The 16,786-nt window shown below is 37.8% G+C and overlaps 1 protein-coding gene across 1 annotated transcript; it reads right to left on the bottom strand.

Annotated features, from left to right (window-relative positions):
* Positions 1–326: 326 nt before the first annotated feature.
* RAX (retina and anterior neural fold homeobox) lies at positions 327–16,454 on the bottom strand. Its single transcript, XM_070736403.1, has 3 exons — positions 15,718–16,454; positions 8,084–8,322; positions 327–1,239 (listed from the first exon to the last, which is right to left on the bottom strand). Exons 1-3 carry the CDS (start codon positions 16,040–16,042, stop codon positions 787–789), a joined length of 1,017 nt encoding a protein of 338 aa, XP_070592504.1. The 5' UTR covers positions 16,043–16,454; the 3' UTR covers positions 327–786.
* Between the last annotated feature and the right edge of the window lie 332 nt (positions 16,455–16,786).

Below are 16,786 nucleotides of genomic sequence, written 5' to 3'. Positions count from 1 at the left end.
ATTTGATGTTACTATCTTGTTCTGCCACCAAAGGGAAATCAAGGCCTTTTCTTTCTTTTTCCCTTCTTTTCTACACTTTCCTTTCCTTTCCTCCCTTTTATATATCCTATTATTTGCTTTTTGTATTTTATATTATAAACTATTAAAAATGTACAGAGAAAAAAGGAGTAGTAATTACCCTACCCACACTTTCGTCCTCAACCCTACTGAGAATGTTCTGAATGTTTTACCATTTAGTTGGCTGAAAACTACTGAAGAAAATACGAAACTGTAGAATGCATCACGTTACAGCATATTCAGCTATGATTTCAGACACAAGTCAACCATTTTAAACTATAATGCAAAAATATCTGTGCTTTAATGTTTACAAAATTCACCTAGGAAAGTTACAATCGTCTTTGTTTTAGCCAGCCAAAATATCAAATGGTGAGATCTTTAAAAAAAACAACAACCCTACAATTCCATCCAAAGGAAATCTAGGACTAGCTATGGGAATAGGAGGAGGCAACTGATGGCTTGTCAGGCTCCAGAATTGGAAGGGACCTTGGAGGTCTTCTAGTCTAGCTCCCTACTCAAGCAGGAGCTCCTAAATCATTTCAGACAAATGGTTATCCAATCTCTTCTTAAACACTTCCAGTGATGGAGCAAGTCCGAAGGCAAATCGTTCCGCTGATTATTTGTTGAGCATTCATTTTACTTCTACCCTGAAATTCACCCTTGAGAACAATGGTCCTCTTTATCTGTCCAATATAAGATGTAAGAACAGAGGCCTCTTCCAAACCTAGTTCAGATTGTCTGCCACGGTTTGCCAAAGGACTGGATGTGCTCCTTCGCTTTCATCCTTAACGATGCAATGCTGGTATTCCGGGGATCCACTTCCTCCAATGGGAATTTATCCACAAAGTTCGTTCCACACTGATAAGGTGGTGGTGGCCCCATGACCCCCAGGGGCTGCAAAGTGTGTCCCATTGGGGGAGAGTTTAGGAAAGGAGGAGGGGTGTAGCTGCTAGGGAGGCTCTGTGGGGAGGACACAAACCCAGGCAAAGTTTGGAGGGGGCTACTGTTCGACATGGGCGGGTTGAGCCATGATTCCAAGGGCAGGTTGCTACCAATAGTCCCAATGGCAGAAGGTTGGGGAGAGCGGTTAAAGGAAAGGATGGGCGAATCCTGCAGCTTCATGGAGGTCATTTCCAGCTTCTCCTGGCGCCTCCATTTCGCTCTCCGATTCTGAAACCAAACCTAGAGAAGCAGAATTCAGAATTAGTCACCCGCCAGAGAAGGATGCTACTGACGTCATAAAATAGTGCTATAAAATAGTGCTATGAAATGATCGTTACAATGATGGTGTAATGGGGACGGGGTGGCTAAGACACTGAGCTTGTCGATCAGAAAGGTTCGAATCGTTAGTGCTGCATGACGGAGTGAGCTCCCATTAATTGTCCCAGCTTCTGCCAACCTTTCAGTTCGAAAGCATGTAAAAATACAAGTACAAAAATAGGGACCACCTTGGTGGGAAAGTAACATAGAAACATAGAAGTCTGACGGCAGAAAAGGACCTCATGGTCCATCTAGTCTGCCCTTATACTATTTTTTTTATTTTATCTTAGGATGGATATATGTTTATCCCAGGCATGTTTAAATTCAGTTACTGTGGATTTATCTACCACGTCTCCTGGAAGTTTGTTCCAAGGATCTGCTACTCTTTCAGTGAAATAATATTTTCTCATGTTGCTTTTGATCTTTCCCCCAACTAACGTCAGATTGTGTCCCCTTGTTCTTGTGTTCACTTTCCTATTAAAAACACTTCCCTCCTGGACCTTATTTAACCCTTAAGTACCTGTGCGTCTTTGGCGTTTAATCATGCCGGCCACATGACCACAGAATCATCATCAGACAACACTGGCTCTTTCGTTTAGAAACAGAGATGAGCATTGCCCCCTAGATTCAGGAATGACTAGCACATATGTGTGAAGGGAACCTTTACCTTTTACCTATGGTGGTGTCTATGTTACAGCAGGGGTCTACAACCTTTTGGAAACCAGGTACAAGTTCTGTGGAGAGAGGTTTTCCGTGGACTGGAAGAGGCGTGGTTTTGTGTGCTTCCAGAATCCTATGGATGGGTCTTCCCTTCTTTACACAGCCCGCTTTCTGCTGGGTATTGATCTACAGATTGGGAGTGGGGGACCCCTGTGTTAGAGAAGGGGTCCCCAATCCCTGGCCCTCAGACCATAGAGGTCATTGCCCTTTAGGAACCAGTCTGCACAGCTGGTGGTAAGCAATGGGACAGTATTTGTATTTACAACCATTCCCCAGGATTGCCTCAACTCTACCTCAAGTCATCAGGCATTTCTATAAACTTTGCATATAAGGTTCTCCACTCCTCCTCCCCCCCCTCCCATCTGTGGAAAAATTGTCTTCCATGAAATAGGTTCCTGATGCCCCAAAGGTTGGGGACTCTGTTAGAGAGCAAGGGTGTTTGTTTGTTTTTTAAAGTACATAGCTACATGAGCTGAGGTAAACCTGAGGACAGCTTCATTTTTAACCAATAAAGTGAGAAGATATAACAAACTGTTCCTCTCCTAAGTGTTTTAGGCCATATTCATGAATCCTCACAAGAGAGACAATAAGATATCCAAGTTTCTCTAGTGAACTTTCAGATTGGAGGAAAGAGAAATTCTTAATAATCCTTTGTCTAATCTAGTTGTATGCACTTAATAGTTCAGGCTTTAAATTATGGAAATGTGAACTTCTTTCTGATCTTTAATCAATCAATCTATCTATCTATCTATCTATCTATCTATCTATCTATCTATCTATCTACCTACCTACCTACCTACCTATCATCTATCTATCTATCTATCTATCTATCTATCTATCTATCTATCTATCTATCCAATCTATCCATCCATCTATCTTACCTATCTACCTATCTACCTATCTATCTCAGCTACTCTACCTACCTACCTATCTATCTATCTCATCTTATCTATCTTACCTATCTACCTACCTACCTACCTACCTACCTATCTATCTCATCTATTATGATTTATATGGCTGTTTATCTCATTAATATATCAAAACTTTGGTAAGGTGTATTTAAAAATTTCCAGTAATTATTCTCTCTTTAAAAAAAAAATATTACACTGATCACTTTTGATGGTTTGTTGATTATTTAATGCCGGAGGAGAGAAAGTAGAAGAGCATCATAATCCTTTGTTCCTGACTTCCACTGCAAACACTCAAAACTACAAATAACTGAAGATACTGAAACAAACATATTCTTCCTTCTTTATTCTTTTATTTCCGATCTTTTTATTTGCTGTCTACCGGGGTGGGGGTGGGGGATTCTAGAATGTACGAACTTCAGGACAAAGTCCTGTCCTCTTATATTTTATAAGTTGCCATGAACACTAATGGAGATCAGATTTGTGTGTGTGATTTTGCAGTGCTGTGCATAACCACAGAGAATATTACACATGAACCCAAACTGGGGTGAACAAACTTTAGAAGGCTTAAAATCCATGACTGGGCTTAGACCAGTGTGCTAAGGATTGCATGCCAATAAGAAGGTCAAGCTTAGGAAGAAAAAGCTTTAAATATATTTCAAATTCAAAGAGTCCAGAAGGAATTGGGCGGCTTAGAAATCTAATAAATGAAATGAAATGTTTCAATTTATATGTCAGACAGAGGTTTTATTTAAATTTTGATTAAACTGTATTATTCTTAATTTTTTTCTTATTACATTTTGGGTAGTAGGAGTCTTCCTCCACCCCAGAATATATATTTAACAAACGTTATCATCCATCACATTAAAATAAAAATGACAAATTGGCAATAGCTTTAGTGGACAAATTTTTTTCCCTCTCTGAGAGAGATGGGCAGTTTAGAAATATGAAACATAAATAAATAAAATAAACACCATCAACATTTTTCCCTTTTGAATAACCATCCGAAATGATGTGCCAAATACACAAGCTTATGATTTAAACCTGGGTCTCCCTCATTAAACATTTTAATTAACTGAGAGATAGAAAATACCCTATATTGGTGGGAAAATGTGCATATTGGTGGGAATATATTATGTTATATTATATATGTTGTAAAGCAGGAAATGCAACACCTTGGTGCAATATAATAGATAGATGGATGGATAGATGGATACATGGATGGATAGATAAATAGATAGACAGACAGACAGACAGACAGACAGACAGACAGACAGACAGACAGACAGACAGACAGACAATAGAACAAGCAATTAACATTCATCAACTCTTTGGGCTCCAAAAGGGTCTTAAAATTTGGCTTTGGTCCCATACCTAGGGTTAAGGACTGTTAATATGATTAATATGGAGGACTATTTTAATGGTCCTTTTTAATCCGGACAGTCTTGCTTTATGTTTTTAAGTTTTATGTTTGGTAAGTCGCTGAGAGTCCACTGCAGCAGGTGGCTATAAATAATAGTCTAGTTTCTGAATACAGACTGAAAAAGACTCGACTCGTAACACAACAGATATAATGTGGTTGAAAAGAAGAAAGTGTGCATAATTGATGCCAGAGGATAGTAGAAGACAAGGAACTACAAAAGATCACCAAGTAACTTGAAATGGAAAGATTGTAGTATAATCACTGGTGGTCCCAGTGGATATTGGCACCAAAAAATCTTTGACAGTATTTCAAAAATCTGATAAAATTTCCATCAATTAATTGTGAAAGGCCACATGGCTTGGTTCTGTGCACTGATACATTATGACATCCTGGGTTTACAGGAAGTACTTGATGCGTATGAGAAGACCAACACAAGCTAAAGAACTGGGAACTGTGACTTCACATTATTGTGAAGAGATAAAAAATTATGATGTTCTAGTGTAAATGTACCAAGTATAAAGACTAGAAAGTCTTTAAAGCTTTGCTTTAAATAACTGGAATTCTAGGTATACTTAATTTTAAGAATTTTGCTTAGTTACTTAATTAAGCAACCCTTTAATACTATAGCTAAAAATTAAAATGCCCAATGGAGGAGCTAATAACTCCCTATCCCATAATTAAATTGCCTGTGTGAAAATCTCAGCTGAAAATTGTTCACAAGGCTTCCTACCACTTTTGGCCAGGAAACCCATGACACTGTCATGCTAAAAGAAATTTAATAGAGATTAAAAGGGGCGAACACCCTGTCCTAGAAAACTCCTTCCCATAAAACCTATGAAAGACAAATAATCATGCTCCCATTTATTTTGTATCAACAAATAAGGATGTACATCCTAAACTACATATTGCATTTCAAGCCTACTTTGTGTTTTAAGCAACATTACTTAAATCCAGGATTGTGTTTTTTGACAGTGGCCATTCTTCCGCCCCACAACTATTTCTTTTATAATGTGTCTTAGTTTATAAATCCATTTTTTGTTTTCATAAATTAAGTAAAATGTTTCCTGTTGTCTTCACTATTTAATTTTATTCTGGGCTTTTCATTTTTTTAAAAATGAGCTCTTTGAAGTCTTCCGTATGTCTAGCTTATAAAACAGTATGAACTGCATATCTCAGTTGAGCTTTAATAGATTGGAAACTCTTAATGTTTTCAATCCTGCCTCTTCCATAATAGATTTAGATATGGAGACAAATTAGCAAAAAAATGTTTTAGAAGAAATGGCAAAAGTAAAGCAAGATTTATCTGAGAAGACAGAAAGGGTTGTCACTGAAAGTGGATTTAGAAATGACAAGCTCCAAGAATGATATTGAAAAGATGTTTAATTGGGCGTATAAAGAAATTGATTGATGTTTTAAATATAAAAGAGAAGTAACAAGTAATAAACCAAGAGAATAACCTGGATAATTATTTTACATTGGATTTACAAAATACTAGATTTGTTTAAATTTTGAGTTTGGATGACTCTTGAGAGAAAGGGTAAAAAAGAAATGAAAAGAAATCAATTTCTATTTGCATGATTGATTGGACTAAAGATTAACATTGTTAGAAGTAAAAGGAAGGTATATAAAGTTGGTTTACTTGACCCAGATTAAATAAGTAAGCTATTATTTCAGGCAATCCTTAATGGACTTTTGCTGATACCAAAACTGAAATGGTGAGGTTTTGTTTAAAGATAAGAGATGGGACCAAGAAATCATTAGTTGCAAATTAAGAAGTGGTGAAAATTTGCTAAAATTGTTTATACTTCTTGTGATGAAGGTTGGAAATTACTTCTTTATATATTTTCCCCTCCTTTTTAACTGTATTCTTTTTTTATTTCTATGCTCTACTTTGTCCCTTTCCATTCCACTTTTTACTTTCTACACGTTTTTCCTTTCTTTTAATTGTATTAGTTTCATTATTGCAATTACAATATTTAATAAAAAATTTAAAAGAGAGAAATTCTCCAAGTCTTGTTGTCCTGTATAATGCAAACACAAACCCCATCTTTACATATTTTTGCTCTTCAAAAATTACCTTAGAAAGGGCATTTCTCTAGTAAATGCTCAGCTCCATTCAGTCATCCCGACTCTACCCCAAATTAAGAGATTACAAATCATATTACATTAATAAAAACTTATATCACATTAGTAATATGATACAATGTCTCTCTGTATGTTCATTAGGGGTTTTTTTTCTATTTGTCTTTGCAAAATTTGCAAAATTAATTTCCAATCTCTATGTCAGGCAGTCTTATTCCATATTTGTTGATAGAGAGATGTTAGCCTTATATTTGTCTATTGTCCTACAACTTTAACAGCTGGACAGTACACTTCTCTGGACTTGATGCTTTCTCTTTGACAGTCTATGGACTGTACTACATAAATAAAAATGCCCATTTTGATGGAAAGAAGGAATAGTTGTCCCAGATCACTGCAGTTACAGGCTAAGCACCATGATTAAGTACCCTACATTGACTTAATGGTTCAATTTATGACTTATTGGTGATTTGATCAAGCAGTTCAAAAGACTCATACCAAAGGCACAAGTGTATTTGCCTTAAAATAGAAGTGGTGATAGTTTTATTTTAGTTCATTACGTGGCAATTAATGAGACATGAAATCAAATGTGTACCATATAATGTAAGTGATTAAAGTAGTCTCTTGTTTTCTTTTACTTAATTTCAGCTTCAAAATTCTCATTAAATAACTTCCTGCAGGTAAACCTCAAACAAATTTGAAGGTGTTTATTTGGAAGAAAGGGTCATCTTGATTTTGAAATTTTCAAGGACAATAACAGCTAAAGGAATGAAGCTAAAAACAAAGGTTGGATATCCACTAATTATGCTGTGTCTATAGAACATTATTCTAATTTAAAAAGTAATTCATTAAACTTCTATCTATCTTCAATTTTTGGACTTTTCCTTACAGACCTGGTTTTATAGGATCCAGTGAATAAATAAAGTCTTCAATTTACAGTAAGGCTAGGAAGAAATTAACTTGGATCAAATTTTAACATAAACCAGCCTCATTTATATTGCTCAAATTAACACTGAACGAGAACACAATTACCCATGGCCTTTGCTTGCTTTTCAAATTTTGTAATGAAGTTCTTGAATCAAAAACCATGAGAGCAATTTTCTATCACCAGGCAAATCTTCCTGAAAATTTCTTGCAAAAATTTGGGGAAGGGCATGCCAAATACATATGATTATGCACAAATATATGCAGAAACAATATGGAACAAGCTTACATTTGGGACAAGGTGAATACTGTATTGCGGAAAGAAAAAAAAAGAGATTAAGGCATTTTACATGTATGATTTTATAGGCTCGTAATGTCATGAGTGGAAGAACCATAAGTTACAGGTGCTGAAACCAAACACTAATAATTAGTCTGAAATGTTAGAACACACACACTCGCACCCAACCAGATTAGAGAAAATCCCTTTCCAAACCATTTAACCTGGGTGAAAACCTGAAATTAGCTCCAGAGGGGCAAAAAACACACACAAAAAGAAAGAGAGTGCTTTTAAATTGGATTAGTAAAGCAAGGGTTGCAAAGGAAGGAAGAAAAAAGAAGTTAGTTATTCAAAATTTCATGGTGCAATTACATCACCATTGGAAGGGAAGGAAAGGGAAGAGAAGGGAAACGAAGGGAAGGGCGTGTCTTTTACCTGAACTCTGACTTCAGGTAGATTGACTTTCATGGCAAGCTCTTCTCGGCTGTAAACATCAGGATAGTGAGATTTTTCAAAAGCTCGCTCCAGTTCGTGTAGTTGATAAGTGGTGAAGGTGGTACGGTTCCTTCTATGCTTCTTCTTGGGCTGGTCTTCATCTAAGAGTTTGCCATCACTGTTGCAAGCAGCAAGCTCCGGGCTCAAGCAGTTGTCCGAATGTTTGTTACAGTAGGGATCTGAGAAGTAAGAAATAGGGAAAGCCTGATCGACCTCTAAAGCGGTGATTTTCAACCTTTTTTGATCCGCAGCACATTTTTTACATTTACAAAGCCCTGGGGCACATTGAGTGGGGGGGGGGGGGGTAAAAGAAGTTTGAACAAAAAAAATTCTCTCTCTCTCTTCCTCCCTTTCGCTCTATTTCTCTCTCCCTCCCTCTTTCTCTCCCTTCCTTCTTTCTCTCTCCATCCCTCTTTCTTTCTCTTCCTTCCTCTTTTTTGCTCTTTCTCTCTCCCACCCTACTTCCCTCTATGTCTTTCTCTCTCTCTCCTTCCCTCCCTCCCTCTCTTTCTCTCTCTTTCTTTCTTTCTCTCTCTCTCTTGCTTTCTTTCTCTCTCTTGTTCTCTTTCTCTCTCTCTCTCTCTCTCTCTTGCTTTCTCTCTCTCTCTCTCTTGCTTTCTTTCTCTCTCTGAGCTTCGTGGCACACCTGACCATGTCTCACGGCGCACTAGTGTGCCATGGCACACTGGTTGAAAAACACTGCTCTAAAGAATTGAGCATATCCGTGCAAATTCTCTTGATTTCAACATTCTTTTATTTATTTATTTCCAGACAGTTCCTTCAATTGTTTGTTTGTTTTATTTGGAATAGCTTTCATGAAGAGTTACATGAGGGTCTCTAGCTATTGGTGCACATTCCAAATAGAGATTTTCTAAGAGGAAACGGTGTGTTTTTTATTAAGCGCTGAACTGTGTAGTGCTTCAGATTTGAATTCAAAAAGTCGCTTGAAGCTATGCATTTCAAGCACAGCGACAGCAATTCCTTAATTAAATCAACCACACTTTCCCTCCCCTAGGAACTGCCTGCTACTGGAAATGGATGCTGCCAACAGGTGCTCTTTCTATCCTATCCGAACTCGTTTTGAGTTCAGTTCAAATCACTGCAGAGTCTTTTCTCAATATGTATTGATATAATCAATATCCTTACGATTTATATTAATATTGATTGTTTCCTGATTGCTTGTTTGAAACCTATGACAATCATTAAGTGTTGTACCTCATGATTCTCGGCAAATGTATATTTTATTTTATGTACACTGTACACTATATATTTTATGTACATTTTATGTACACTACACACAAATGTGTATTTTATTTTATGTACACTGAGAGCATATGCACCAAAGGCAAATTCCTTAGTTGTCCAATCACACTTGGCCAATAAAGATAGCAATAAAGATGTTCTGCTATTAGATAAATGTTAGGTTCTTTGCTTTTACTTCCTCTTTTATTAATTAATTTTGATTTATTTATTTAATTAATAAAAAAAGTAATTTTACTCATTCTGAAATTTTATGTTGCCCCAATGATGCTTTGTCTAAAAGGCATCTGGCCTTTCTTGGTTTTTACAAATGAAGGAAAATGTATACAAGTCCCGGCAAGATAATGTTGCAGGATCCAGTCCTACAGTCACCTCGACCAAACTGGACCCTTGAGGGTGGGGCTGGTTTGAAAACGTTTTGCTTCTCACCTAAGAAGCTTTTTCAGTTCTGACTGATACGGTACCCCACCAATCAGCTAGAATCTAAGATTCTTCTTAGATGAGAAGTGAATTGTTTTCAAATGAATAAATAACAAAAAACAAAAAACTAGTCCAGTTGCCATTTGGAAAAAGCACTTTGGGACAACCAAGACTTGGGTGATTGAGAATTTCCATAGATATAACATCCATGTTAAAATCAACTGATCGGAGTCAATAATATACTACTACTAGAGGCTCATTTTTTTTTGCCTCCCTTAATCTGTGATCTTGGACATGCCTACAGCCCACTCTTGCTCAGGTCTACCCAGAAGTAAGTTACTTTGGATGCCTGTAATGGGAGTTGCGGGCCCTAGCCTTGCTTGCGAATTCTACTGAAGTCTTCTCAAACAAGGAAGGGATGAATGCCACAGCCATCCTGCATCACAAGCCGTTTCTTTTCATCCCCCACATTGAAAGATTGTCACCACCATTCTACCATAATGACCCATTGTCTCAGAACCTGCTCATGTATTAGTCCAATTTCTGGTTCTCACAGCAGTCCATCAGATACTCCTAAGGGTGGCATGGTTTGCATAAGTAAATTGTAAAAAGACCTTAGCTTTGCCCAGCAGGAGTATGTGAACTGGAAACTTGAGTGTAATCATAAGGTTGACTTCCTCATATTAAGAAAATTCTTCTAAAGCAGGGATTCCCAAACTTGGCATATTTGAGCAGGTAAAGTGCTGTACTGCAGGCCACTGAAGCTGACTGTAGATCTGAAGGTCAGCGGTTCAAATCTCATCACCGGCTCAAGGTTGACTCAGCCTACCACCCTTCCGAGGTGGGTAAAATGAGGACACGGATTGTGGGGGCAATAGCCTAGCTTTGTTAAAAAGTGCTATTGCTAACATGTTGTAAGCCGCCCTGAGTCTAAGGAGAAGGGCGGCATAAAAATTGAATGAATGAATGAATGAATGAATAAATAAATTAATTAATTAATTACTTACTTACTTAATAGAATTCTGGGAATTGAAGTCCGTAAGTCTTAAAATTGCAAAGTTTGAAGGCCTCTGATCTAAAGTCAAGGCATCCTAGGTCACTTTGGTTACGACTGATACGTCCATCTCATCCATTTCCAAGGATTTGAGAACCACAGATTTAGGGGGCCCTGACTGACATCTTAGAGATTAATCCAATTACTTCCAAGGGGGTGTTCTAAGGACATGCAGAATGCGCTTATTTAATATTTATATCACTCCCCCAAATCCCTTCCCATAAGGAGTGCAGGAATTACTTCTATGAATGAAAATAAATCAATCAATAAAAATCACTCCATTTTTTAAAACTGAATGGCTCATTAAAAATGTTGCTGATTTAAAACTGCAAGATCTTTTGGGGTATGTGATCCATCAGTCACATACGGAGCAGGAGCTCCGTGCTCTTTTGACAGATCATTTTGGATGAAATCACATACGGAGGGCAGCCACCCTAGAAAAGGAGAACCAGAGAGCCAGTCAAGTTTAAAAAAAAAGCCATTTGGAAAAAGCACTTTGGGACAACCAAGACTTGGGTGATTGAGAATGCTCTTCTGAAAATGGAAGGATGTCTTTAGCAATAAAGCTACTTTGGAAATGATCACATTTCCAATAAGAATGAAACTGAGAGTTGCTTGATACTCAGAGCTTGGTTAGTTTCTTGCAATGTTTTATTACTCAAAATAATAATAATAATAATAATAATAATAATAATAATAATAATAATTTATTAGATTTGTATGCTGCCCCTCTCCGAAGACTCGTGGACTAGGTAATATCATCAGTGCTGGACAACCAAGCTCAGAGCTCCTCATTTCAACCTGAATTATAAGTATTCTCCTTTATTGGTAGGGATCAATATCCACCAGTGCTTTTCTCAAACGCTTTGGGATTGTAAATTCTCCTGGGTCCCTGGCTGGGAACGTTATGAGAAATTAATTTAATTTATTAGATTTGTATGCTGCCCCTCTCTTGAGACTCAGAGTGGCTCACTACAATCGCAACAATATACCGATATACCTGAAATTCCAATGTATCTGGACTGTGCAGATGCTGGAAAGGACCTCCAACATATTTCCACAAGGTAATTAAAATCACCCTTATTATAAATGTATCTCGCAAAAGCCTTTAAAACACTCCTGTTCTGTTTAAGAAAAGTAACAAATCTTCTGTTCCCGGGTCACCCTGACCCGGACCGAAAACTCTTCATTTGCAGTGCTTATGTTTGGTCAATTTGAATACATTTTTCACTTGGAAAGTAGTCTGAACATTTCTGCACACAATGATATGAAAATTGAACTGAAGAAATTAATCCTTATTGGTTTATTTTGCACATAAATATGCCTCCCCCCGTTTTTGTGAATTTTCTTTAGGTTTATTGATAATTATGCCTGCAAAATACATTCTATTTTACTAAAGTTGGTGTGGGATTGGTAGCTTGAACATTTCTGAACATAATGATATGAAAATTGAACTGGAAAAATTGATGCATATTGGTTTATTTTGTTGAAGAAATGCACGCCCCCCCCCCGTTTTTTTTTAAATAGTCTTCACTTTATGGATAGTTTTGCTAGCAAAATACATTCTAAAGTTGGTGTGGGATTGGTAGCTTGAACATTTCTGAACATAATGATATGAAAATTGAACTGGAAAAATTGATGCATATTGGTTTATTTTGCACATAAATGTATGCCTCCCCCCGTGTTCAATTATTTCAATTTATATAAAAATTATGCTGTTAATTTCAAACTTACATACTTTTTTTTAGTAAAATGGATTTGTTTCATAAAATTAGTTCTCTGGCTACAATGTGGTTGATTTTCAAAAGGATATTCCAAATATTTCTAGACAAATATGTATAAACAGTGACAATAATGGCACATAGCAAGGCCGGGGGGGTGGCCCTTTTGTGGCAAAAATAAACCAATAAGAACCATTTTTTTCAGTTCATTTATATTTTTCTTATATTCAGAAATGTTCAATTAAGTATATCAAACCTTTTGGGGGAAAATTCCTTAGGGATTTGTAGCCTTAAAAAACAGAAATTGACACGAAATTAAAAAAGGATGGGGGGAGGGGCTTTTTGATCAAAATAAAAATATAAGTCTCAATTTTTCCAGTTCAATTTTCATATCATTATGTTCATAAATGTTCAAACTAGTTTTCCAGTTGAAAAAGTTTTCAAAAAGATCAAATTCAAGTACCTAAACAAATTATTTTTGGTCCGGTCATATACGAACAGAAACAGACTCGAAGTTATGATTTTTTTTTGCCCAGAAAACAATTAGCCACCACCCCAAAAATATTTTTTGATGATCAGCATTGTTAAATTGAGTAAATGAATGCCTAAGATTTTAAAGAATATTTCGGATTTGGAGCATAAAAAAATAAAAAGTGAAAATGGTTGCAAGCAGCCGAGGGGGGGGGGAGGCCTTATTTCTGATATTAAAAAACCAATAAGAATCATTTTTTTCAGTTCCTTTATATTTTTCTTATATTCAGAAATGTTCAAGCTACCAATCCCACACCAACTTTAGTAAAATAGAATGCATTTTGCAAGCAAAACTATCCATAAATTGAAAAAACTTTCACAAAAATGGGGGGGCGTGCATTATATCCGCAAAATAAACCAATAAGATTTACTTTTTTCAATTCAATTTTCATATCATTGTGTGCAGAAATGTTCAGACTACTTTCTAAGTGAAAAAAGCTTTCAAAAGGACCAAACATAAGCACTGCAAATGAAGAGTTTTCGGTCCGGGTCAGGGTGACCCGGGAACAGAAGATTTGTAACTTTTTTTGCCCAGCAAAAACTAAGCCCCCCACCCCCCAAAAAAAATTCTCATAGAGAGAACCCCTGAAATGATGAATAGTCATGAAATTTCAAGTTTCAGATATGCAGGGAAATTTTTTTACAGGGACTCAAACTTGGCTTCGGGTCACATACGACCCGAACAGAACAGCAGGGTTAAAGTTAGCTAGACTAATATTTGTCACCTTCTGTTAAGCCTGAGGAATGGAATATACACCTCAGCTTTAAGGGACTTTAAGATAGATAGATAGATAGATAGATAGATAGATAGATAGATAGATAGATAGATAGATAGGAAGGAAGGAAGGAAGGAAGGAAGGAAGGAAGGAAGGAAGGAAGGAAGGAAGGAAGGAAGGAAGGAAGGAAGGAAGGAAGGAAGGAAGGAAGGAAGGAAGGAAGGAAGGAAGGAAGGAAGGAAGGAAGGAAGGAAGGAAGAATTCTTTATTGGCCAAGTGTGATTGCACATACAAGGAATTTGTCTTTGGTGCATATGCTCTCAGTGTACATAAAAGAAAAGATACATTTGTCAAGAATCATGAGGTACAACACTTAATGATAGTCATAGGGGTCAAATAAGCAATCAAGAAACAATCAATATTAATAAAAATCTTAAGGATACAAGCAACGAGTTACAGTCATATAGTCATAACTGGGAGGAGATGGGTGATAGGAATGATGAGAAAAATCTAGTAGTCAATAAAGGCATGCATTTTATTTGATCTAAAACTCACTTCAGTGATTTCAGTTTAGCTGTAGCAAATTTGCTACAGTTAAGCTTAAATCCCTGAAATAAACTTTGCATCAGGGCGACTTTATTTATTAATTAACGGGCATCCTGCTTTTACCTTTTCCTCTTACAAATAAATTTAAGACGAGGAAAACAGAGGCTGACACTGAACCAATCTTTTTGGGTAATTTACAGAAGGGAATTTTAAGACCTGACTTTTCAGGTTCTTATCTCCACAGAGCAATTGAGAAATATGTGTGGTTTTATGACGGGTTATTAATGTATTTTCAAACTGACTTTTAATTGTTGGTTTTTTTAATTGTTAAGGTGCCCAGAGTGGAGTTGGATGGCATATTAATTAATTAATTAAACAATTAATTGAACAATTAAACAAATAAACAAATTTATTTTTATTAGAAAAAAAATATTTACAAATATATATTGCTCAAAAAAAATAAAGGGAACACTTAAGCAACACAATATAACTCCAAGGAAATCAAACTTCTGTGAAATCAAACTGTCCACATAGGAAGCAACACTGATTGACAATCAATTTCACATGCTGCTGTGCACATTCAACTTTGTACAGAACAAAGTATTCAATGAGAATATTTCATTCATTCAGATCTAGGATGTGTTTTTGAGTGTTCCCTTTATTTTTTTGAGCACTGTATATTACATTCAAGAATATGCATAAGAAAGAGAAATATGCATGAGAAAAGAAAAAAGGAACATTACGAAAACCTTACATTAAAACCAACTAAGTTGTTTTTGCTTATATCTCTCCAATTTTTTGCAGTTTTTCATATCGTTAGCATATGTACCTTTTCATATCCATCCCATTATACTAATATTTTATTGGCTGTTAATGATAAATAGCATTGGAGAGTAAATTGCTAACAGTAATTAAATTCATTCAATATCTAATTGATATGCCTCATCTTTCATTAGTAAATTTAAAAGGCTTCTGACCACATATATGAATGTGTAGGATTAGTGTGTATGCATGTTGTTGTATCTATTTTATATTAGTTTTATTAAGGTTTTAGAGATTGGATGGTATTTTTGACTTCTTCTATTGTTTTGTAATTTTTGCATTGTTGTAAGCTGCCCTGAGATCTTCGGGATTGGGCGGCATAGAAATCAAATTAAATAATAAATAAATCAATATATACCACTTCTACCGACGCCAACACATTCCACCTCCCAAAAATCCCGGGCTGGGGATTATGGGCCTTAGGATCCCAAAGCTTTACGGGGGGTGGGTGTCCCAGAAAAGACGGACCGATGATTATTTCCTTCTCCCGCTCTCCCGTCTCACCTCCGAAGCGTCCCGTCCTGGGGCTCGCCTGCTCCTGCCTCAGCGCCTCCTGGGCGGGCGGCATTTGAGAGAAGCCTTCCCCGCCGGCCGTCTTCTCGGCCGCCTCTTTCCCGGGCTTGGCCCCGCCGCCGTGACTCTCGGGCCCTCGGAAGCCGCCCAAATGGGGGTCCTCTTTGGTAAATCCCAGGATGGCCTCGATGCTGTGGAGACGAGACGCGGCGCCGCCCGACGCGGGACTCCTGAGCAGAGGGGACCCAGCCAGTGAGAAGCCGCCGCCTCCGGCGTCGCCCATGCTGAGGAGCGCGTCGTGGGGCGGCAGGTGCATTGAAAAAGAGCGCCGGGTTGCCAACCAGCCTCCTCACGGCCGGCCGCCGCCCCGTCAGGGAAAGGCCCAGGCGCTTCTTCGGACCGGGGAAATGTGTATGTGTGAGGTTATAACCGATGGACGAGGCTAAACGGCGTCAGCCCAGCCGCCTGCAGGGGGCTCAAAGGCGTTTGGGAAAAACTCGGCGGGCAAGTTGAGGCCCCCGCCCGCTTCAGTCCGCGGCGGGACGGGCTCTTCCCCCAGGCGCATGCCGGGATTCAAGCCACCCTGGGCCTCGTCGCTGCTGCCGCCGCTCCTGACGGCCCTGTATAACTGAGGCTCGGAGACCTTTTTGGCCCCGGGAGGTTGTAGCGGGGAAGCCCGTGTGGAGTGTGCAGCCCCGCCCTCCGCGGAAGCCCCGCCCCTTCGCTCCAAAGGGAAATTGACACGCTGGTAATTGACCAGTCGGGCGAAGGAGATGAAACGGCTGCTGGGAAGAATGAGTGTTTGTGGAGTGAATGTTTTTGGGGGGTTACTTAACTGTTTTATTAGATCTTTGGATCCTATTTAATTTAATTTGTTAGATTTATAAACCGTCCAACCCCTTGCGGACTCTGGGCGGCATAGAGTAATCAACCTAATATAACATAATGCAATGCAATAGAATAGAATATAATTAATATAATATAATAGGAACAAGGAGTTGGGCTGCTTATAAGTCTAACAAATTAAATTAAAGGAGTTGTGCTCCTTATAAATCTAACA

The sequence above is a fragment of the Erythrolamprus reginae genome, chromosome 2 (genome assembly GCF_031021105.1).
Source record: "Erythrolamprus reginae isolate rEryReg1 chromosome 2, rEryReg1.hap1, whole genome shotgun sequence".
In the NCBI taxonomy this organism is placed as follows: domain Eukaryota; kingdom Metazoa; phylum Chordata; class Lepidosauria; order Squamata; family Dipsadidae; genus Erythrolamprus; species Erythrolamprus reginae.
The sequence above is the reverse complement of the archived record's forward strand: the minus strand, read 5'-3'. Positions and strand labels throughout refer to the sequence as shown.